The sequence below is a fragment of the Magallana gigas genome, chromosome 1 (genome assembly GCF_963853765.1).
Source record: "Magallana gigas chromosome 1, xbMagGiga1.1, whole genome shotgun sequence".
Taxonomy (NCBI): domain Eukaryota; kingdom Metazoa; phylum Mollusca; class Bivalvia; order Ostreida; family Ostreidae; genus Magallana; species Magallana gigas.
The window spans coordinates 21393333-21419235 of record NC_088853.1 but is presented as its reverse complement, the minus strand read 5'-3'; the positions used below and the strand labels follow the sequence as shown (position 1 = coordinate 21419235).

At 31.2% G+C, this 25903-nt stretch overlaps 1 protein-coding gene and 1 long non-coding RNA gene across 2 annotated transcripts in view; both read right to left on the bottom strand.

The window, feature by feature from the left end:
- The window catches only part of LOC136276478 (uncharacterized), a 175203-nt gene extending 149632 nt beyond the window's left edge, over positions 1-25571 (bottom strand). Inside the window, exons 1-4 of the long non-coding RNA XR_010714938.1 lie at positions 25495-25571; positions 21784-21906; positions 21354-21457; positions 20540-20601 (exon numbers count right to left, since the gene is read on the bottom strand). This is a non-coding gene — a long non-coding RNA (uncharacterized lncRNA). The remainder of the gene's footprint in view (positions 1-20539; positions 20602-21353; positions 21458-21783; positions 21907-25494) is intronic.
- LOC117687836 (uncharacterized) lies at positions 7268-9859 on the bottom strand. The gene is made up of 5 exons (XM_066077829.1): positions 9614-9859; positions 9221-9352; positions 8821-9056; positions 7552-7716; positions 7268-7356 (listed from the first exon to the last, which is right to left on the bottom strand). Exons 3-5 carry the CDS (start codon positions 9043-9045, stop codon positions 7309-7311), a joined length of 438 nt encoding a protein of 145 aa, XP_065933901.1. The 5' UTR covers positions 9046-9056; positions 9221-9352; positions 9614-9859; the 3' UTR covers positions 7268-7308.
- Positions 25572-25903: the final 332 nt, after the last annotated feature.

Sequence of the window (25903 nt, the reverse complement as noted above, 5' to 3'; positions counted from 1 at the left end):
TAATTTTTTAACACATTAATTTGCTTACGGGGGGGGGGGGGGCTTAAAAGTTGTTCATTGAAATCGGTCTCTATTAGTGAGGAAAATATTATTTAGCGGCCGATATGTGCAAAAAACTTAATTGTTTCATTTTAACATTGGATATTAAAGTAACTTTTCATTTTCTCTCATATTTGTTATTTATTTTGTGAACCATTTCAAAGCAAAAATGCTCTTTTTGTCTGTAGACATATGCTTTTCTCCCCTTTGTGAAACAACAAACCCTTTAGTATAATAATGCTAAATAAAATTATTTTAAAAAAAAACATTAAAAGGAATTTTGGTTTCACGAAGGGGTGTTTTAAAAAAGAGAGAGAGAGAGAGAGAGAGAGAGAGAGAGAGAGAGAGAGAGAGAGAGCATGTATAATGAACCAATGTCTTTCATAGTTCTTAACATCTTCAATATGTTTATTGCAAAACTTATTTCATTAATAACACTTACTGAAATTCTAATTTTCAAAAAGTAAATAACAACAGAATAAATACGTAGGCTTAAGGTGCAAGGCCAAGATTTCACCAAAATTCGCATAGTACGTACTTCAAAATTCTTAGCTCTCTATATTGCTTACAATTTGATAATTAAATTTGAATAAGTAGTATGAATTATAAAATAGTATATTATAATGATTTAAATATAAAGTTTAAAATTAACTTTATCATAATCATGATATCAGTTCAATGTTCCTAATTTCAGCTATGTATTTTTTTATTTACCTTGCCTTACCGAGTCAGTGTGCTAACATATTTTTGATATGTTAAATTTATTTATTTACTGCTAAAAAAACTGCTACACCATGACCACGTTGGTTGAAAGTGTTTGTAAAGTGTAAGGTGTCAGAGATCTTAAGTGATTAACAATTATAAAATAAAAAAGAGATATTATCGTGTTTCAACTTTATTTATACATGTCGAACATACATATTTTCGGATTTGACAGGCTAGGATAAATTTATGTTTATGATAATATTTTAACATTTTTATTATAGCAGATAACATGTATCGCTGATTTGATATTTTTTGATGTGAGAGCCATACAAAAAGAGAGAAATGTTGATCATTTCGAATATTATTAGATACGGTGTATAATTACAGTTATTTTGTATCAGGCGACTTATCGTATCGTACATGTATTATATTATACCCAAAGTCAACAATAGGATCGTTGTTATTTCATTATTGGTTTTTTAAATTACTTTAGCGTATGCTATTGTATTTGTTGTATTCATTTTTCAACTGTATTTTGTAATTGGAAATGTTAATACATGTAACATATCTTTATTATTATGAAATAAACTTTAAAAAGCGAAAAAATTTACATGTGGAGCAATTCTGCATGTATATATTGAGACAACATTGTACAAAAATGTCCGTTAAAAAACAACACAAGCTGCTTATTTAGTATTTATGTATATGCCAATATTACACTGCTCATGCATATTTTGAAATATGTTTCGAACGTTTCTTTTTTTAACTTATCAACATTGCATATCTGCAATGACATTAAACAAGTTTACTAAAGACTAAAATGTCTTGCAATATGAATTATGTACTAAAATTGAAAATTTTATAAGTGCGCTTTAGCGCACGCAATGAAATTATAATTTTATGAGTAAACTGAAGTAAGGTATAATGATGTATACTTCCGCGTTTCCTCGATTCGCAAGCCCTTTAAAGTTATCGGGATCGAGATCCAAATATTATTTAAACTTCCTTCTTCCGCTGGCTTCGCTCTCGAGCAGACGTACTTTTTCTCAGACAAAGTATAAAATCGGATTTAATCGACTTGTTTTGTCGAAAGTTTTCGATTTTTTTTTCGGTTCAATACATTAAACAGATAATAAAGGCACGTTGTGCATTTCCTTGACACGTTGTGTGTGTTTTTTAGGCACGTTGTGCATTATTGCAAAATAAATAGCAACATGAATGACTCGGAGAGTGACCCGTACGAATCGGGACAAAACTCTGAGAGATCCGACATCTCTGATGATAATGATAGTCATCAGGAAACAGAGTTGCATGACAACTCTGATGTTATTTCTTTAGAGGCAGAATCTGATGGAGAAAGATTTGATCCTACAGAAGGTGAGAATTCATTCTCGCTTGATGGCAGCATGGCTACTTATTGTCAGAAATATGTTTATCAACATCTGACAGAAGACAGCATCAAACGTAACATTTTAGATGCTGCCCCTGTGCCTGCGAATGCTTTCTGTACACCTCCCAAAGTTGATGATTTTGTGGAGGATTTCATAGATTTTAATGCTTTGAACTTTTTGAAAATGCAGAATAAAAGCCTGACATTTATTCAAAAGAAAATCGCTCAGATTATGGGGCCGTTGGCAAAAATCTGGCAGGCTGTAGATGGGGCACGGAAGGGTCAGGAAGAAAATTCAGAGTTCACAGTTCTCGACATGCTGAAACTGGTAGAACAAACAGTTGTTTTAGTTGGTCAAGCTAATGCCACTTGTTTGTACGAGCGGTGTGTTAATTTCTTGGCGAAAATAATGAAAGGTGTTAAGAAAGCGAAAGAACATCTTAAGACTAATGAGCATGATTTGAGTAGAGAGAAGGATGTGCTCTATGGTGAGACAGTATTTAAGGCTCTTTACAGAAAGAGCAAAAGCAGAAAAAGAGCCAGAGAGTAAGTAAAAGTAAAAGTACGTCTGCTCGAGAGCGAAACCAGCCGAAGAAGGAAGTTTTAATAATATTTGGATCTCGATTCCGATAGCTTTAAAGGGCTTGCGAATCGAGGAAACGCGGAAGTATATATCATTATACCTTACTTCAGTTACGAAATAAAATCTACCTATTATAAATTTGCTTTTTTATGACAGCGCCTTTTTGTGTTTTATGCCTTTACTTAGATAAATACATAAAAAAAACATTGTAGTGTCATTGATATGAAATATAGGTTGGAAAAACGTCTTTTTAAAAGAGACATGCCCAATGAACAGAGAAATACCGCGTCAAATCTCGCTTTGTGTACTTTTTTTGTTTAATTCTCTTGATTCTCTTTCATGTGAAGTAGATAAAAATATTTTTGAGTTTGATTAGATTTTTAAAAAAAACCATTAAAATATTGCATATAACGACATACATGTAAACATTACAGTCATGTTCAGTTATTTATCCGGTAATATCAATAACTATAATAGCATTTGAATCTCGGTGGCTAATTGGATGATGCTGTAATGATAAGATACAATTTTACAACATACCAAAATGTACAAGTAATGCTACGTAGGAAAGAACTATATGTTAAATACAAAGAGATGCACTCAAATATATCTCCAAAGTTCATTAATCGTTCTAATAATGGTGTTTTTGTACGTTATTACATGTACAGTGCTGCTATCGTGAAAGCTGACAAAACAATCCTATTTTTATCCTTTATCATATCCTGAAAAAAGCTCTATCCTATCCTATCCCATACTGTCCAAATTTAGAAATAAAGGTTAAATAAAACGAAATTTAAGAACATTATTATTTTATTAACAATTTATGTACTGTTAATTGAAACGTCTAATTAATAAATTAACTTATTTACCTGCGCATCGGTGATATTAAATCGTATGCGGAATGTACTCAATTGGGTTAACAAAGCAGTAAACGTAAGCAATTAAATTTTTGCTTTTACTATATATTATGTGTAATAATGATTTCAAAGAAGATGACGAACTTTTATCTATTATTTAATCATTCTATTAATCAAATGCTTGTCCTTATAATAAAATATTAAGAAAGAAAATCGGTAATCGGATAATTCGGTCACCAATAAATGTAAACACAATTCGGTAAAGCATTACTGTATGAATAAATTAAAATTTCGCATTTGTTGCTTTATCACTTGAATGTATTGATAAAATATAAATTCTTACGCATTTATAGTAAGCTAACATTACTTAACTTGATATGTTCGGTTTATTATCGGGTTTTATACGTCCTTGTAATCGGCCATCGAAGAAATTATGTGAAACGTGATATGTACACAAAATGCGTTCGTTTCTTGTTAAGATACATGTCTACTGAATGTCAAATAGTTCGTAGACGGAATACTTCTGTTTTTATTGTTGAAGTCTTTAAATAAATCAATACAACTTTTTATGTATATATTTTACGCTGCATTGTGCAGCCGATACTGTACGCCATGCTTACACTGTTTCCGAATCGGCAAAAATGTCGTGCGCATCAATTATCCTAACCACTTTGTAAAGGTCTCACTAAAAAGCGCCTGAGAGCGCCCGGGATAATAAAATAGCGCCCGAGAAGCAAAAATAGGCGCCCGGGATCCTAGATTCTTCTCAGATTGGTCTTAAAAACTTTTATTGTTAACATGTACATGTATGTATACATTAGAATAAAAATCCGTGGAATTTTAATAATGCAGCAAACAAGTGTAAAAATACGTGGCAAATACACTTTATAATTGTTTCGATAAAAAGTATTGATGATAATGAAAAAAAAAATTGCGTATATTTTTTTAAATCTCTTAAAAAATACAAAAAAAAAATATGTAAAATAAATGAAAGCCGACATCGGAATCTTTTTTTGTGAAACCATACTTCAAAAAATATTCTTTATCGATCCATCAATAAAATAAAACAAGGAACCTTAATAACATACATATTTATTATATGGTCGATAGAATTATACGAATTTTAGCTAACTTTTCTATATCTTTAACGACTTTACTCCTATCTAAAATAACGCAACTTAATACAAATTCAATGACGTTTCTACTGATAGTATGTTTTAGTAAGACCCCTGTAAATAGACAGCATAATCATTAATTTAATTTAGACATGTTTAACTGTGTTTAACAAATAAAATTAATGTGGTTAATGTATTTATGAATTAATTTTCGTTTCGTAAAACCAGTCCGAAATCTATACTCGAATCTGATTGGCTACAGAATGCAGGATAGGAAAGAATAGAGTTTGACTTCATAATTTCTATCATGTATCCTGTATCCTATCCTTTCCTATTCTATCCTATCCTTTCCTATCCTTGTAAACTTTCAGGAAAGCAGCACTTTATCATTGGAATAGTACATATATTTTGATTTTGCTATGCATGTGTAACATCATTGTATTTAAAAAATACATTTTCTTTTTTTAAATTTTACATTGTTTAAAAAAATATTATTATGCACAGTTAATCATACATCTCCGTTCAAAGATAATCATTGTTTACATTGATTCATTTGACGCGTCATCTTGGTTTATTGATATAATTTTTTTTTTTATATACTTCGTAGATAATTTGAGAGTCGCCCTTCTTGTACAACAGGCTGTGTGCATCCCTTGCACGGAAAGAGCATTCTATGACAAATTGTGAATAGTCACATACAGTTGACATTGATCTTTAAATAATGTAATAATGGATAAGCGATTATAAATTGTAGCTTTTTCCTGGTAGTTGATCATAAACAAACGCTATCGTTAAAATCGATCTAGTCGTCTAAGTTGTGTTGATGAGTTCTTTGAAACTCATTTTAAATTTTTTTTTGATAAAATCAATAGTTACCTCAATTTACATTAATTTTCCGTTTGACATTTATTTTCTCTTTATAGAATCGGCATAAAATCTCTATCTGTGTGATGTTATGAACTTGAAATGTAATAAACAAACCTGAGAATATTACTTGTTAATAGAGAGGTTAAGCATTTCAACGTGTACGTGTACGAGTACGTGTAACTAGGGGAATCCTCTAATTTTATGTGTATTACGTCACATTGTCCGTATACCGCCTTATTCTACAAATTGTACAAAACGTGTAGAATCAAAAGTACACGTAGAAGAAAACTTGTAGCATTTTTTGATAAGAATATAGACTAAGTGTATATCAGATGTTGTGTAACGTAAAGCAGACGATAGATTAAGGACAACTATGCTTTCGGGTACATCAAAGTCATAGAATTATTTCTTAAGCAATGAGAGTAGACTTAACATGTTGAAAATGTTGAATCTAATTATTTTACACGTACGCGTACACTTACAGTTATATAACGTGTACGTCTAAACAGACTTGTAGCTTCACACGTACCCGTAGACGTACATGTTTAAGGTATCTCGCGGGTTTACCTGCTTGTGAGAAAACCTACCTTGAAAATTTGTCCACCTGATCCATAGGTTTCAGGGTTTTATTTTTAAAAATTATTTGAGATTCGTCTGCGTAGTAATAATGTAATCGTGATTCAAACACAGTATCGCTGATAAAATAATGCAACGCCATTTCAATGAAATATATAGTAAAATGCATATCTTAGTCGAAAACCGCATTTCAAAACTATGCTTCAAACTTTTAAACGATTTAGACGAACTTAATTTTACTCAACACAATAACAGAAGAGATAATTTTGAATCAATTCATAAAAAAAAAATCAATATGTGTTCTCGGCCAGTTTTTCGCAAAACAACTTTAAAGATTTAAAAGATTTCACAAAATCCTATATTTTCATCACGACGTTAGCCCGACGTCATCAATTTCTTTCGTTTGAGAATCAAAAAATGAAAATGCGCTGGTTGGCCAGAATAGCCAATTAACACATATTAGAACATGCAAATCCAATCAAAATTATAATGAATGTTTTCGAATGCACACATGCAATTAATGTAAGGTTTTGAAGAGAGGAAACTTGGCTACTTTTCTTTTCATGAAACTCAATCAGTCAAGCATGCATTCATTGCAAAAACAATTACCATACAACTATTGGCATAATAAGTTTGTAATTGTATACGATAACTAGCTAAAGCCAAAATAATTTTAATTGTTATATCGGTATTTGAATATACAGAACGACCAAAGTTAATGCATACGGTTCAAGTTTTTTACAATGTACTTGTCTAAACATAAATCAGATTAAATAGTTCCAACGCACACTCATACCTTATAGAACTAAATGCGACAATGTATGTCATATCTTTAAATTTTTCGCACTTGATAATTATAAATGTTTGTATAAAGTGTGCAATTTAGCTTTTTAAAATATTTCATTTTAAATTTTTTAAGATCATTTGTTATTTTCAAAAGAAATGTATGAGTTTGCTATGACGGTCAACTCTGTACGCCAAATCCTATTGTGACGTCAGCAAACTCGCGAGCTACGTTAAATGCTTAACCTCTCTAATGTTTAACAACAACGTCTTATTTTAACCGTAACTAAATTAAAAAGAAGCATCGTCAATGCATATTTCAATATTAAAAAAAACCCATTTTTTTGAAAGATGATTTATTTTTGTTTTATTCTTAGAAGAAAACATATCTCTTCAGTGTATTTCCCGCACAAATTTGAACATTCCTTGCCTGCGCTGTGTCTAAAAAAAAAAAGTAACATATTACCACAGAAAAATGTTGTCTATTTATTTTATCTCTCACTGTTTCTCTCTCTCTCTCTCTCTCTCTCTCTCAATGTTTTTTTTTCAGTATTTAAACAGTATTCGGTATCTTACACTTTACAAAGTCAACTTAAAAGTAAAATGTTCGTGTTAAATACTCTGCAAACAATTTACCGTATCATTATCATTTTTGAAGCAAGACCGCAAAGGAAGCCTCAGATTCGAAATGGTTAAGGGAACGGTGTAGCCGACTGTGATTCGAACTAGATGAACTCTAGACATAAATCCATTTAATACATCGACATTCCAATGTTCTTCTCCTGTGAATTGGTCATAATACTACAATGGTAAATAATTGTGTTAGTTAATAAAAAAATATAACAATGTAGTTATATTTCGTAAGTTTTGAAAGGAGTCAAACTAACCCACACTATCCTCCATAAAGCTAAGCCTACCCTACCCCCCCCCCCCCCAAAAAAAAAAGGCAAACAAAAAAACCAACATCATAAACAAATGACCCCTTAACCCCCCCCCCCAAAAAAAAAGAAAAAGAAAAAGACAGAAGCAATGCAAAATACAAATGCGTTGATACATAATAATTTTAAAATTTCTTTTGACAATAAGTAATTTTACTTTAATTAACATGTCGGATTTTTATGCTTTGGCGTTTGAAAAAATGGCAATGGTTGTGCAAAGCTTGATAACATATTGTTTTGCTTCTTTCATACATACACGTTGCATTATCATTTACAGTAAACTAAAACGTGTCACATTAATCATCTTCTTTCGAACAAAAAATCTTAAATTGTTAGGTTTTAAGTTGTTGTATTGATATATATATATATATATATATATATATATATATATATATATATATATATATATATATATATATATATATATATATATATATATATATATAGTACCGTAAACTAATCTCCCTTTTTGTAAAATTTACTTATCCTAGAAAAACTATTTTTTTTAACGAAAAAGTGCTTGTTCAATAGACTATAATAATTTTGTTAACTATATTTGTTCAACGGTATCAGCCGGGTTTTTTTCTTAGATTACATTTTAGATTAAATTGGACTTGATTTCAGATTTTGATTCGATTGAACAGCAAGAAAATTAAATGCCGAAACAAGTAAAATAAACAAATCAAAGATTACAAAAAAGATATGCAAACCAAACAAACACAATAACATAAAAGGACGTCATTGTGTTTTCTGATTTCATAACTATCGGCTGACGAAACTGCAATCATTTGCTTTTGAAATTACGTATTATAAAAATCTACTTTAAAAATTCCGTCTTCTTTTGTGATTCTGTATGTTAATTTTTCTACAAACATAACTACATTGTATGTCAATACCATAAGCAACCCTAATGATATACATTAACACATATCATATTACATTAAAGTGGTCCAATGAAAATACTTACAAGTCTTGTAAAATTTTGTGTGCCATTTGTAAATGCCACAATCACGTTAAATGCCTTATGGATAGTGAAAGACACCTTTGCAATGTTTGTGGCCTTTCCCGAGAGAGTCAAAATAAAACGTGCGTAGCCACTGTGCGTGGGTAGAAATGTCTGTCCATTGGAAGTAAACATCTCGTTGAAAGAACCGTTATAAAAACCGTCAGTGGTTATCACAGCTTTATTCATTGCATCACACACTAAAATTGAGCAAAATGTATGCATGCTTAAGAAGACAGGAAAATATTCACAATTCAATTTCATAATGAGTTAAAAAGACAATAAAATACTTTTAAATATTCGAAATATCACAACCTTACGAGCTCGTACTGCGTTAAAAAAAACTGAACGCTGATGTACTGACCTACTTCACACGCCGAACCCTCGAATCCAGGTTTACATTTTGTACAAAAACCTGTGCTGGGATAACATGTCTCACAATTAGAAGGACAGGGCTTTGAACATTCCGCTAGATCCGCCACAGGACTTGGACATCCTTAGTTAAAAACAAAATACGATTTAAATTGAGTACACGTGCACTTGTTATTAGTGGAATATTCAAGGAGTAGGCCTACACAAGTTTTTCTTTCTTTTTTTCTTTTTTCTTTCAGAAAGTTGTGATTGTTTACGTATGTGATGTACATTATCAGTTGTCATTATTACATGTTCTGTCTGTTTATAACGCGACGCTATTGGAATATATTTATGCAACGAGCTATTTATCAAAAGTATGGCGGGTGATTCTTATACACAATACCATAAACCTCCACTTCACACAAATCCCCAAAAGCTTTGTGACGATAATCAGGCCCGTAATAGACCCCAGGCCGACGTTCATTGTAGTAGATGACGTATTTCCCACTGTGTTCACATTTTATGGTCAAGTGATCCGGTAAAGTATATTTAGTAAACCCAGGGTCTTTATAACACAATATACCGTCATCTTTGTCGGCCGTGTTCGAAATGTACACTGCAAACCCGAGGTAATATGGCGCAAACGTACTCCTGAAAACTTAATGTTTAAAATAAAAAAAAATATCTTCAAAGAACATATAAAAGTTAAATGCCAAATTATAAACTGTTTGTCAAATAAAACATAAAGAAAATTGTATACAGTATACGTGTATATACATTTCTATATACCCACGATTGATACGGCCATTTTGCACATTAAGCCAGATGTCGTTACTTCTGCTAAAATATTCTTTATTATATTGTCTACTTTTTAAAGTTTATATTAAAGTATTACAGTACAGTCTCAAATTTCCTTGACTATTGATCCTTCTTTTGTGTTTCAATTCGGTTTTTGTATGTGGATATAAATTCCACGTTACGTACGTGCTGTAGAATTATCCATCCTGAAATACAGGTTAATGAAGCTAATCCTGTACTGTTTCTGCAGATTCACCCACCACGTAATACTTTGATCTGGGCTTGTGATTGTGCACTGACCGTCGCTATAATGGCGGGATTTCAACCCGTCGACAGCTTTATCGCTCGAATACAACTTATCATAGGTTGAGGACTGCCATGTGCGTTTTTTATAGCTCAAGTTCTCCAGATCTTAAAAATTCCAAATTACAAGCTTTGTACTAGGTACTTTTAGTTCACACACTTAAAAAATATTGTGTTTGATTATATTGGTTTTTCAGCGTTTAACTATTACATTAATAAAATTACTAAGAGACAATATATAGATATAACAGTATCTAACATATTCAATTATATTATAATCAGTAACTATAATTGATTTAACTTTATTAAACAACTGGGATTCAGAAAAGTAGTAAATGGGACTTAAAATATAAATATACTATTGAAAGTGATAATTTATTTAATGTAATGAAAACGCCTAGATTATCTCTTTAACTGTATTATTTTGTTACCCTATCTCTCTCTGATTCTCTCTCTCTCTTTCTCTCTCTCTCTCTTTCTCTCTCTCTCTCTCTCTCTCTCTCTCTCTCGCTAGCTAGCTAGGTCACTAGGTAGCAGCCATTTGTTCTTGACCAGCACAGTTATGTTTTTAATGCCCTGCCCCCTCCCTCCCCCTCCAAAAAAACAAACACAAAAAACAACAACAACGTAAATAACTATGAAAAAAACCACACAAAGAAAACACATATACAAAACTAATCAAACACTCACAGGTTGAACACATGGCAAAGCATGGAATTGTGCATTCAGCATCATCCTGTCCATATTCGACGATAGGACAACCTACAATTTAAACAGGTATTTTAAAAGCAATTATTTTCGTGGAAAGTATTTTTTGGTTTATGCTCCGTTCAAAGACAAGTCTTTTAGTTCACATTGTGTTGTGATTTTCAACATTGATATTCAATTTCAAATTTATGCATTTCGTGTTCGAATATAAAATAAAACTCGCCTGAAACTTCAATCTCACAGAGGTCGCCATGTGCATATTTACTGTAATCCTGTGGATAATGTATCCCAGGGAGTCTTTCATTGTAGTAGAAGACGTACTGACCAATCACAGAGCAATATATTATCACCTCATCTGGAATGGTAGACGCCGTGTAGTGTGTATCTTGAAAACAGACGACGCCATCTCGACGATCAGTTGTATTAGATACAATAATGGAAAATCCCAAAAGCCTTTTTGTGAAACCGTTGTTTGCATCTGTGATATAAATTTTTAAATTGAGGACAATAATATAATAATCCAAGAAAATATTAATTCAATGTTCAGATAAAGTACCGATCAGACCCAACCTAAAACCAGAGTAAACCCAAACTAAGCCCCCGGTTTACTTTTGGGGTTTACTTGGGGTCTACTTTTTGAAAATTTAAGTTCACTCAGGGTTTAGTTTGGGTTTACGTTGGGTTTACTCGGGAATTGCTTTTGAGGTCATCTGTATTCACGGTAGTGTGAATCAGACTCGTCTTTTACCTTACCATCTGACTGGCTGTAATCCCTGCCCCTTGTATATTCCGAATACACATGCAGCGCTTGCTTTCAAGGGTATACTTCTGAACGGGGTTTACCCTCTGTGTCCACTCTGGGTTTCCAATGTACTTTGGGTTTACTCTGTGTCCACTCTAGTAAACCCGAAGTAAACCCAGAGCAAACCAAGAAAGAAAACACAGTGTTTAGTTGGAGTTTACTTTCTGTTAGGTTAGGTCTGATCGGTACTGTACATGTAAATGTCAACCAGTAAAAGAATGGAAAAAGGAATTGGTAAAACTTCACTTCTGAATGTTCCTGCTAAATAAATGTATATTATAAGAAATATGTCATTCGACATAAGGATTAGCAAAACCGAGCCCCTTCCTTACCCCATGTCTTATTATCCGTTCTTGAAAACACACTAATGCGCTCAATTCGTCTAGGTCTCTGCAAATTCACTACCCACATAGCAAAAACTTGGTTCTCCTTGGTCGAGGTGCATACTCCTTGAGTGATAATACCAGCTAATACTTTACCATCAACTAGTCTATCACTTTGATGCTTATCAATGATCGATGTCATTTGAAAAGTCGGACGATGCAGAGCCATATTGACTGTAAAAAAATTAAAAGAAAACTAAACTTAAAAAAAAAACCCGCTGTTAATAAACTAATAGATCATGGAATTGGTGTGTGAAACGTATGTCAACGTATGTAGCTAACTTTATTATACATATCTCATTCAAGATAATTTAATTAAGAAAAAGGTACAAATTCACTTTATAATAAAATGAAATTGACTGAAAATTAACATCTGCAAGTAAACAGATCTTGCTTCAAAAAGACATCAGGAAAATATACATCGTAAGAAAACAATGTTTAAAATAAGTTCTTTTATAAAATTCATACTTATGAGACTTAGCAAAAAAAAGAATTATCTGCATAGATAAGATTCGTCGGAAACAAAATGCAATAAATAACTTCTTTTTATAGAATTCATAGCAAGAGGAAATACCATAACTCACTTCTTTTAAAATGATCACAATAACGACCGTCGTAGCCGGGAGTACAATATCCAAGACACAGTCCGGTGAGAATACTACAGTGATGGCAGTTGATAGGACACGGCTTAGAGCAATTCCCACCATAGAAGCCAAGGGGACAACCTTTAATATCAGTTGGAGACAAAGAATATTTTAACAAAGTTATCGACCTCTTGCTTACGAGGGATTAGGGGTTAATGGTCATGACCATTTCAGACTGTCTTGATTTCTTTAAGATGAAGAGCACCATACGAAAATACTCACATCTAAATTATTTCAATGTTTTCTTGACTAAAAAAGACGTTACAGATTTAGAAAATTAAAGCTTAAGATTTTAGGTACATCTGATATTTTTTTTTGTTGACTCTAAGATCGTCTCACTAAGTTTACATTGACTTGTCAGTAAACATATAATGCCGAGAGAATTAGCAAATTAATTTTAAAAAATGCTGATGCTATATTTGACTATAGTTATTGTTTACAAATAAAAACATAAAAAAATGTTTCTTCATTTAAGTTTTTTTTCTCTCTTATTAATAAATTCAACGATTTAAAACTGAAAATGTAATGATAAAGTCTTTTTACGTCATCACTTACCAAAAACCTCGACCTCACAGAGAGCTATCTGTGCTCTTGCAGAAAAGCCCAGATTTGTTGTTGACATGAGATTCCTCGTAATGTGTTGATATATAACGTATCGGCCTACTGTACCACAGTATGCGGTGGTTTTAGGATGTATGGCTAGTGAAACGTGGTTGCTCGCGTGGTAGCAGACATATCCGTCTTCTTTTTCTGTTGTATTTGATATGTAGATTACGGAATCCAAGAAAATGCTTTCATTGGTGGCTTTTGAAAATCAAAGAAATAAAAAATAGTAGTATCTTTTAAAGGTCGTCAACCCAAATAAGTCTTTACCTACATGTATAATTGTTTACCTGTTGAAATAAATAAGGAATTTTATTATAAAATATTAAAAATTATTATTCAAGAACGGGTTTAATTTTTAAGGAAAATAACGGCTGTGTGAGCAAGCACAACAATCTATGTACGAACTTATACAGAAAACAAGAACTTTGCCTATTGATTGTGAATTTGATTTTTTTTTTAATAAAATGTTGTACCAGGTTTGTTATATGCATGTGAATTTTAGAGTTGAGAAAATGTTGACATTAATGAACGTGTCAATTTAAAATATTTGAAACATATACATAATTTGAAAGGTGTACACCTAATTACCTGGTATATGGTTAAACTGGACGATTTCCCCAGACTGTATATAACAATTTCTACTAGCATTTCATTTTGGGCCAACATTCGCAATAGCAGTGAAAAAAATAAGCTAAATTACATATATGTATGAATGTACATGCATACTTCATGAGAACAATACCAAATCAATGACTATACTCTATAAAAACAATTAGACAAATGCCGACTTTTAAATGTTTGGTATACCATTATAACACCAGTTGGATTAAGACAACTAATAAACAAACGTTAAGAGATCAGTTTTGACAAAAATGACAACTCGATATTCAGGAATCGATTAAAGGGTGATATATAGAATTAATATGTATATTGTATTTATGTAAATATGCTATTTTTTCTTCATGTACCTAATATGCCATTTTATGGTTTTGGTTGAAAATTAACATGAATTTAAATTGAACTGAATAAAGTAAACGTTACAAAAAGTATAAAACTGAGGTACCATAACTTCACCTTTGTTGGTTGTTTTGATTTCCATTTTATGACGTTCAAATTATGCAATATACACATGTAAAATAATTTTTATTCGAGAGTGCACTATTTGTTTGCGAGGTTAGTGTGGACATTGCATTTCAATCAAGTAGTTGTTCAGATAAGTTCACCAGGTGTCCAAGTAGCGTAAAAGACAATTCGCGAGCTTATAACCGATACAACACAAGTTCGATCCCCGTAATCGACAGTGGTTGTATGTGATAAAGTACGACAGTCGCCCGCTTGAACATGTAGTTCTTTCCGGGTACTCCTGCTTCTTCCCAGACCAATGACACCCTCACGCTTACATCTTTGCCAACAAGAGATTTTATTATAAGTTATGGAACTTGTTTACCAATCGTTGTAAAATTGATAATGTTTAGTTAACAGATTTAAACCAGTTGGTTTCATTACTCAAATCAAGGGATGTTAACGAGTATACGAGTACTCGACTAGAGGAACATTTAAAACATTTTCATGTTTTCTTAACGCAGCAGTTTTTGAGCTACGAATAAAAATTAGTTTTCTTTTTTTATCATTTTTTATTTCTAAGTTACCGACTGTGCAATTGTAACATTTTTTTGTAACGTTGACCGCCTTACATATTGATCTCTTTTGATTTTGAAGAGCAAATATTTGTTTTGAATAGAAAAATTTAGGCAGATACTTACTAAAGATGACCAATGTAATGGGCCGTGTAATAAGTTGGTCAGTAGAGTATATGTATGTTTGATCAGACATTTAATCATATCAATATTTAATAAAAGGGGTTTAGTTTTTTTATAATCATTAAACTTAATTTTTGATTAGGAATGTGATGATGTTTTAACATGAAACTGATCACACTTGATCTGTTTTTGATATTATGGAGCTCATTTTCTTGTAAGTGTCACAAGTAAAAGCAAAAGATAAGGTATTTGCTAATGACTATTAAGATAAAATACTTCTTTAATTTATCAAGCAAAATGCATTCAGTAAATATTTTTATAATAAAGTTATAAAATGTATTTTTTAGTTTAAAATACTATATACGTGAAATTATCATTATTTGATTTGAGAAGGACACACAGTTCCAAAAAATCAACGAGTGCACATATACTTCACTATCGCTCGACTAAAAAACCCATGATTAGTCGACTAAGCCAATCGAGTAAAATTGACATTTCTGCTTAACATGAACACAAGAAAGAGTATTTCACTTACCATACCTTTGTCCACCGGATTTATGATATAAAACTACTGTATATATACTGTACGTAGCCTCGAGGTCAACCATCCACGTGACTTCCTTCGAAGATGGGTAGGACATTGCGCACTGATCCCGTCCTCCTGAGCTAGTCTCGTACAGCCCATCTACTGCCTTCGCAGAGGAATATTTTTCAAGAGTCTGCCATGTAGGCTTCCTATACGCCAGGTTATCTGTATTTATAAAAGTATCCAATAGGTAAATATTATAGTACATCAATTATGTAAAGAAGTTTATCAAAGGGTTGTTTAAAATAGGTGAACAAATTATAACACAAGAGCAAAACTTCATTCAACCCATGTACTGCCTTTGTTGATTCCTCTCAAAATCTAAAAGAAATCATATACTTTGGTTTTGTTATGCCTGGTTTCTTAACAAATATTAAAATTGTCAGAAAGAAAAGAATATTAATAAACTAAACGAAATGAAAACAAAATAATTATAAATCAGCTACATTAAAAATGATAAATTGAAATCTACAATGAATGGCTGTTAAGAATCCGTTATCTTACCATTCTTTAAGTCAAGTTATTCACCGATTAATTAAAGTTAGATAGTTGGATTGGCAGCAAATATATTTTTAGATGTACAATGAATTTAAAGATATAATTTTAGCAGCCATAGAACAATTGTTAGATAAAAAAAAAACCAGAGGTTTTAAAAAAAATTCTACCCTAACATGTTAGCTTCAACTTTTTATTACAGAAATGGAAAGATACATATGACCACGACAACTTTTACCGTCAACATTACATTAAACAAATTATTTAATGTACTTACATCCCACAGCCTCACAGAGCGGCAGCGTGGTCAGCGAAAAGAGTGCAACGAACAGCATTCCTTATGGTGTCTTGTTCTTCTGCACGAAGTAGATGCCTCAACAACTTCTATATATTTACATAGATAGCAATTCGGTATCCTTATTTTATACTTACATGTACACAGCTATTTCAGCTATTTTTCTTACTTTTTACTTGTTTTGACAATCTGTATTATGAACAAGATGTTTACAACTATTTGAAATGTTTTATTTATGAGGATGTATGGTGCATTTTATGAATATATTAAAAGTCAACAAGATAAATGTTCTTATTTTTTAGAGTTTTGAATAAAGCAGAAAAAATAAACGCACATTAAAACAAACTTCATCGTGTTAATATGTTTTCTACTTTCATATTAATGTATTCATCTTCAATGAATAATTACAATATTTTTGCTGTAAAAATAAATATTCTGCACTTTGTTAACAGACCAATGAAGATAATTTATGCAGGATATAATAGTTAACAATTATATCTAGTTCTTTAGGCGACATAAATAATTGTGACATAATTATATATGGTAAAAATTACTCATAACATTCTGCGATTTAAGTATAATAATCATCTTGGTCTACCGATGGATATTTAATTGAAGGGTGATATCTAACAGTTAATTTCCACAAGCAAAAGTAATTCAAAATAGCCTCCTAATTGCATCGTAATATAATTTGAACTTCTTTGTAGCCGTTTGCTTTAGTAGAACAAGTACATATATTCAGAAGTCTCATTTTGTTAACCTAAATTTAGCTTTGAGGAAAGTGCCTTTCATAGAAAGAGAGAAAAAGAAAGACAGAAAGAGAAAGAGAGAGGGGGAAAGAAAAAAGACAAAAAATGTAATGAACATTAATGTAAAAAATAATTCTGAAGAGCATTTCAATGCAATTCCAACAAATTGTACTAATACTTTCTATGCTTAAAAAAAACACGTGTTAAAAAAAACGAACATATTTTAGCATCAATAAAACAGTATTCAATTTCAAAAAATTACAGTCTGCACATCAATTATGGTGTTTTTAAAACACATTTGAATCAAGGGTGAGATGATTGTGTGCTTTTATTGGATTAATTCTAGTAAATAATGTCATACGTCATGGTTATCATTTCAAACAAAACATAACACCTGACCTTACAAAAAAGGCAAAATACATGTTTTTCTTGACGCCATCTTTATTCCCGTCAAATCTCAGTACATGTTTTCAATAGCAAATTTCATCTAAGTTGTAATTCTGTTTGTTTGTTTTTTTTAGAATCTGTATTACAAATAAAAAGATAACTACAAGAAGCAATTTTATTTGAACTTATTGTGCACCATTGATTATTGATGTAGCAGTGACAGAATAAATAATTCAAGATGAGACCAACGCAAAGTAATAAAATTATTATCATTGTATTTATTAACAATTTTATGTACATCATTTACAGTCAGTGCACTTAATTTGCTTATCTAATATGATTGTTTACGTAGTTGGACTCAAACTATTAAAGTCAACAGACTTAAAAAAGTGCGTTTATACTTATACATGAATTTGTTTAAATAAATTTTTAAAGAAGAATATTTTTTATTTCATATAAAATCTGCTTCTGTTCTTTCATTATCTAATGCACTGTTTTAAAAAAAAAGTAAAGGAGACTTTTGTTTTATAAAAGCTGACAGTAATTGTAAAGGAGCTGAATAATGACTATTCAACTAAGCTTTTATACACGTTATCTAAAAAAAGACTAATAATTTTCACCAGTCGGTTAAATGAATCCAGTTTAAATTATTTAAACAAAAAAAATCGCACATGCCTTTTCTAGCTACTTGTAAACAATTATCTAAATTATAAAAAAAAATTAACATTAGCAGGTTTCAATTCTAAAACATTGCGATTACAAACTTTTTTTCTTCTAAAAACCGTCATGACTTAAAAAGAAGTCGTTACTTTGTTTTTTTGCTCAATTAATAAACACATTCCATGAGCAATAGAAATAAATTTGTAAGCATAAATTGTGTTTTCTTGCATTCACTGGATCGATACACATGACACAAATATATTGAAGACTTAAAGACTACACTTTATAAACCACGAGTATATAAGTTCACACAGTTTGGTAGTAACAATTGTTCAAACTATTTGAAAATAAAAAACAAACAAACCAACAAAAAACAACAGAATCATTTTTATTTTACAGAGCATGTCTGTCTGTCTACATGTATTTGTTCCTCCATTCTTCTTTAACTTTTATCTCGCCTACCTCTGTTCCTCTGTTCAGGAGACTGTGATTCCCCCATCCTTAGGAATAGCTGTTCCTGTCATGTTTTTCCCTGCTGGGGAACAAAGGAACAGCACGAAGTCGGCAATCTGGAAATCGAATGGTAAATTAACATATGTCAGTGTTGTAAATAAAATGGTGGGGAAATAAACATTTATATTTAAGTTGAATATAAGCTGCTTATGTTTTATATCATTTACACGACCATATACAGATGTAGATAGGGCCAACATATAGAGCGGTCAAGTACAAATGCAAGTTAAAGTGAATTTGAATAAAGCTACTTCTAGTTTCTTTTCATTGCTTTTTAGATTAATTACCAAATGAAAAAAAAAATAATAACGTTTTTTCTATTTGATCACGTGCTCGTTCTATTTGTATTAGTCTATATATACTTTTTATTAAGATTGGCTGTTTTATTAGCTATATGTTTACAATCTTGCCCCTAATAAAGTATCTTTACTGACTTAAACGCCTTTGTTCCAGGTTAATATAGACTGAACACGTCACAATTAAGATACTTTAAAAAAAAAACTACTTTTCATCAATTAGAGTTTACCCAGAAATCCTATTTGTGTTAGTTCATAGCTACCTGATCTACTTCGGTGAACTGTTTTGTTGGATGTGCTCATCTTGCTGCATCCTTTATAAATACAAAACAAAAAATCAAAACAATTACCATTGGAGCTAGATATGCATCATTGGTCAACAAAAATGTGATTAAATGAATGAAATCGTGCTTAAATACAGTACCGATCAGACCCAACCTAACACCAGAGTAAACCCCAACTAAACCCTGGGTTTACTTTTGGGGTATACTTGGGGTTTACTCTGGGTTTACTTTTAGAAAATTTGGGTCCACTCGGGATTTACTTGGGGTTTACTTTGGGTTTACTTGGAAATTGCTTTTGTGGTCCACTGTACGCACTGAAGTGTGAAGCAGACACATGTTTTATCTTACCATCCTACTGCCTGTAGTTCCTGCCCCTTGCGTATTCCGAATGCACAGTTAGCGTCTGTTTATATTTACATTTATATCTTCTATATTTACATCTACCAAACATAATTTCCTCTATTTCTTACGGAAACCTATATTTAATTCATAGATCTATAGAAACAGCCTGACTGAAATCTACACGCCCTACTTATCGATTGGTCGAAATCTACAGCGGCTGAAAGTGACAGGACTAAAATTGACACACCCTGTTTATCGATTGGTCTGAACCTACAGCGACCTTAGTATATTCCCGGACTGCACGAAATAATCATGAAGATGCCAGACTCAAAGTCTCAGAGGAGACGATTTGGCTGTTTCTTTTAGCTAACGCACTTTCGTACATTAACAGTTATTTAGTGAATTTTACTTACTTGTTATAATCAGTTTATTAATTAGTAAAAGAATGATGTTAATATAAACAATAAAATGCTTTCTTTGATGATTCATACTGGTTATGAAGGTAGCGATCATTTCAGGAAAAAAATTTAAATAACCCGCTAACGCTGGTTATGTATTTTTCCTGCAATATCACTACCTTCATATCCCGAATAAATAACTAAAAAAGCATTTTATTGTTTAAATATTATGCACTTATAAACTATATTATCAATTTAGAGAGTATCAGAACATGGGTTAATCACGTAGTCCTGCGATATGTACCGCCATGATAACTTACCTTATATTTTTCTGCGCTTAACCCAGTGGATTCCTCTTTTTCTTTAATGAAAGGGACTATAACTGAAAATAATTAAATTGAATTGAATGTTCATTGTAGGGCATGCCAAACTTTGCAATAGTCGATCTTCCCCAGTTGTATTGTTTAAATTCCATTTGTTTGTATGGGTTTTTTTTTTTTATATATATATACATTGTGTATAACTTTTATTGGAATAGTATTTGACTTTTATTCATTTGCATTGCATCATTTTCAATTTGTATTGTATTATATCAAATCTTATTCAATATTTTTTCATTCTTCAAATTTTATTTGTGTTGTAAGATACAGTTCATTTGTATTGTTAAGTGATTCACTTGCATTGCATTTTGTGGACTCGTTATTTTAATATTTTATGAAGTATTTTATAGGTTTTATTATAATTGAGTAAAAATAATCCTTTAGCTAAAAAACAACAGAAAAGATATAGAATAAAAAAAATGAAATGAATGAATTTTTACGATACATATAGCATTTATACAATATAAATTTTGTTTATACAATAGAAAGAAAAATGATGAAATACAAAAAGAAAATTATTCGATACAAATGAAAATTGTACAATGCAAATGAAAAATTATAGAATAAGAATGAAAATTATACAATGCAAAATAATAGTATTCAAGTAAAAGTAAAATGTCAATATATATTATATTACTTACATGTAAATGATGCACGTTTTAGAATTAGAGAAAGGTGTCTTTTTAAGTAGGGAGATTTCATAACATTTAACAAAGAATGTGACATACAATATAGAGAACAAATTACGTATTACCCGTGTTAGTCCAATTAAACCAGACTTAGAGGCAATGTAGCTGGATACGTTTCGTAAAGCCACAAGTCCACAAATAGTAGAAATATGAATTATTCTCCTCCATCCTGTCAATCATAGATATGAAAAGAATAAAGAAATGAAATCAATGGTGAATAAACATTCGGTTCTTAAGTTATTTGCATTTAATACGCTTTAAAGAATTGAAAAGAAAGAATATTAAATAGTTTTGAAAGAGCATAATAAATAATTGTAAAACAGCTTATTTTAGGTGTCCATAAACAGTGAGCTTATAGAATCCAAAACCAAAACCAAAAAAACCCTAATAGGGTAGGGTAGATTCATTTTCATCAGACATGATCATATGCGACACAAAAAAACAATAATTCATTCATTTGAAAGCAATAGTTTCAACAATTTACTTATTCGTTACCTTTCTCTTTCATTGAGCCCAGCAATTGTTTAATAACTATAAACGGAGCAGTCATGTTGAGGGTGATATCGTCCTTCCAGTTGTCATCCGGAAGTTCTTCAATCTTGCTGACGGAAAGGCGACCTAAAATATTTAGATAAATAATAAACCGAGAGACAAATGGGTGTATACTAGCAAATGCAATGACGAACAGACATGCATACAGACAATAAAAGCTAAAAAAAAAAAAATACGAATCTTTGAAAAAATATCAATATAATAAAGCATAATCCAAAGAACGAAAAAATAAACATTTAGGCATATGATTTCTACTGTGGTTTCATCAATGTCCGTTGAATTCCTGCTTAATAGATTTCATTGTTGCCTCTGTTCACACGAACAAAACAATTGTTCCATCGGAATGTCAAATATTAAATTGTATTGTTAGAACTAGACTCTTGTTGCTATAGCACCAAAAAAGGTCTTCCGTTCCTCATGTATTAATCTGCACAAAAAATCCAGTTATCTTGTAAACAGAAATGGATATGATTTATACATTTTGTCTTTTCTCAAAGTTTAAATGTTCAATTTTTTGTTAGTTATAATATCTCGTTGAAATTTTTTTTTGTCTCGGGACCGGAAACGACAAACGGAAGTGATTTAAAAAATGGAAAGTAAATATTTTAGTACATTTACCTACGGTACGTTACTGTTCATCACATTGAGTGAAATGTTTAAAAAAAATGTTAACAGTTTAACAAAAAAGGTTCTATAGCTTGAACGCTTTGAGTAATAACCGGAAGTGACGTACGACCAAATGAAACCCGTTAAACACATGTTCAATCAATGTCAATTATCTATATAAGTTTTGTGTCTTGGTCTATCACAGTTTCTGAGATCTTGTCGGTACTTTGTTTTTAAAAAAGAAGGCTATCTGAGATATTTGAGATGTCTCACCGAAAGTAGATCTTTTTTTTTACAATGTGTAGATGACCTTTTCGTATTTCTATAGCTAAAATGTCACTTCAATGCTAAATAACTAAAATATTTTTAAAAAATCAAAATTGGGTGTACTTCCTGTGACGACCGGAAGTTATGCCGGATAAAACAAAATAGTGTTAACACATGAACATACATAGGTCTATCATCCCACAAAGTTTAGTTGTTCAAGTCGTTACTGTTTTTGAGATCTCGTCGAAATAAGATTTTTGGTCTCTGGACAGGAAACGGGCAAACGGAAGTGTTCAATGTAAAGTGTATTCAATATTTCTTGTATACTTGCCTTTTGTACATAATTTTTCATTAATCTAACCAAAAAATATCAAAGGAAAACAGTTAAACTGATAAACAGCTCTTTTTTTTAACTCTTCCAGTATGGACCGGAAGTGACGATCAACAAAATGGAACCAGTTAAACATATTTTCTATCAAATGTCTATTATCCTTGAAAGTTTCGTGTCTTGATCGCTTATATTTTCTGAGATCTCGCGGGTACAAAATGTGTTTTAAAAAAGCTACCTGAGAAAATTGAGATATCTCATCGGAAGTAGATTTTTTTTGTTGATATAACATCGCAGAGATTTCCTATGTTTAGATTTATTCTTATTTATTTATTCTATGGACACAAAATCTAATGCGTAAAAATAATTATTTTTGCTGTGCTTCCGGTGACATCCGGAAGTTATAACGAACAAAACAAAAGTGTTGAAACACATCTACAGCTATAGCTTTATAATCCCACAAAGTTTGAATGTTCAAGTCTTTACCGTTTTTTAGATATGGAGGTGACAAACTTTTTGTCGCGGGACAAGAAAAGGAACGAACAGAAGTGAATTTAGAAAATTTTTAATTGAAATTCTCTAGATCTTTTTATTTTTTATCATTTTTGAAAATTTTATAAAAATCCATCAATACATCTCTGAGAAATTCACAAGACAAAAAGGGGAAAAAAAATAATAATACTAGACTCTTGTTGCTATAGCAACAAAATGGTCTTCCGTTCCTCATGTATTAATCTGTACAAAAAGTCACTTTCACTTGTAAACAGAAAATGGATATTATTTATATTGTAAAGGAATTCCAAAGAAATAAAAAAAAAACAAAAAGACAAAATGTCAATTTTTGAGTACTTTCTGTGACGACCAGAAGTTACACCAGATCATACTGGACATAGTAAACATATCCTCATTCATTGTTTTGTCTTTTCTCAAGTTTTTGTAAGTTATAATATCTCTTTTAAAAAAAGGTTTTTAGTCTCGGTACCGAAAACAAACAAACGGAAGTGATTTAAGAAATTAAAAGTAGATATTTTAGTACAATTACCTACGGTACGTTTCTTTTCATCAAATTAAGTAAAATATTAAAACAAATCTAAAGTTAAAAAAAAAATTCTATTCCTTGAACGCTTCAAGTGAGAACCGGAAATGACGTACGACCAAATGAAACCCGTTAAACACATGTTCAACCAAATGTTAATTATACATATAAATTTTGTTTTTTGATCTCTCACAGTTTCTGAGATCTTGTGGGTACTTTGTTTTTTAAAAAGAAGGCTACCTGAGATATTTGAGAGTTCTCACCGGAAGTAGAATTTGTTTTGTTTTTTTTACCATCTGTAGATGACTGTTGTATTTTTATAGCTTAAATGTTATCCCATGCTAAAAAACTAACATATTTTTAAAAAATCAAAATTGGGTGTACTTCCTGTGTCGACCGGAAATTACGCCGGATAAAAAAATATAGCGTTAACACATGTACAAACATAAGTCTATCATCCTAAAAAGTTTGGTTGTTCAAACCGTCACCGTTTTAGAGATCTCGTCGAAATAAGTTTTTTAGTGTCGGGACATGAAACGGACAAATGGAAGTGCTCAGTGAAAATTCAATTTATTATTTCTTGTTTACTTGCCTATCTCACATTATTATTTATCAAAGTAACTGAAACTATCGAAAGAAAACAGTTAAACGGATAAACAGCTTGATTTATTTGAACTCTTCCGGTGTGGACCGGAAGTGACGATCAACAAAATGAAACTGGTTGAACACATCTTCAATCGAATGTCTATCATCCGTGAATGTTTCGTGCTTTGATCACTTTTAGTTTCTGAGATCTCGTGGGTACAAAATGTGTTTTAAAAAAGCTACCTGAGATAATTTGTTGATATAACATCTTATTGATATCTTATGTATAGATTTATATTTATATATTTATTATATGGAAAAGGAATTTAATGCGTAAAAATAATTATTTTTGAAGTGCTTCCGGTGACAACTGGAAGTTACACCGAACAAAACAAAATAGTTTGAACACATCTACAGATATAGGTCTAGCATCCCACAAAGTTTGGATGTCCAAGTGCTTGTCGATTCTGAGATCTCGAGGGAACAAGGTTTTTTTTGACGCGGGACAGGAAATGGACGACCGGAAATGAATTTTTAAAAAAAATGAAAAAAGCGGCTAGAGATATTATCATTCTCTATCATCCCTGAAAATTTCAAGGAAATTTATGAAGCCATCTCTGAGAAATTCTGCCGACAAAAAAGAGGGAAAAAAAGAAAGAAAGAATGAAAAAACATTACAATCACTTTAAGGTCTTCCGTTGGAAACGGAAGACCTTAATAATAAGCATTGAATTTATGCATTAATGGGTGTTTGATATTCACTAAATTTACGAATATTGATGCCCTGGAAAATGATTGAAACTGAGTACCCTTATATATGTTATGTATATACCAGCTGTATTAACTATGACATCAACATCTCTAGACTTCAGTTCTTGGAAAACCCTTTGGAAATCTTCTTTTTTTAAAGTTCGCATTAAAAAAATGTAACATTATGTTTACTTCTGCGAGAAAAGAAATGCAAGTTACAAAAGGTATCTGAAAAAGCTCTCAAAAATACATATTTGAAAGGGGGATATGTCACCAAGCAAAATTGTTTTTCCTATAACTAGAAAACAAAAGAAAAGAAATCATTTATGTCTAATTTTAAAAAAACAAAACATCGAGAGACATTTATTCTATTTTAACACTTTTTTCTAGTTTGTGAATTAAAAAATGGTTACGGTAACGTTAAATATTTGTCAAAAAAGGTAAAAAAAAAATCTAACAAATTAATTGCAATTTAAAGGGAAAAAAATATC

What these genes read in the sequence shown, in the direction of transcription:
- LOC117687836 (XM_066077829.1), bottom strand. Translation starts at nt 9,045, where the DNA reads ATGAATAAAGCTGTGATAACCACTGACGGTTTTTATAACGGTTCTTTC. An exon ending in CACAAAATTTTACAAGACTT is followed by an intron (nt 7,717 to 8,820) that starts GTAAGTATTTTC and finishes TTACCATTGTAG; the next exon opens with TATTATGACCAATTCACAGG. An exon ending in TCAAAAATGATAATGATACG is followed by an intron (nt 7,357 to 7,551) that starts GTAAATTGTTTG and finishes TTTTTTTTTTAG; the next exon opens with ACACAGCGCAGGCAAGGAAT.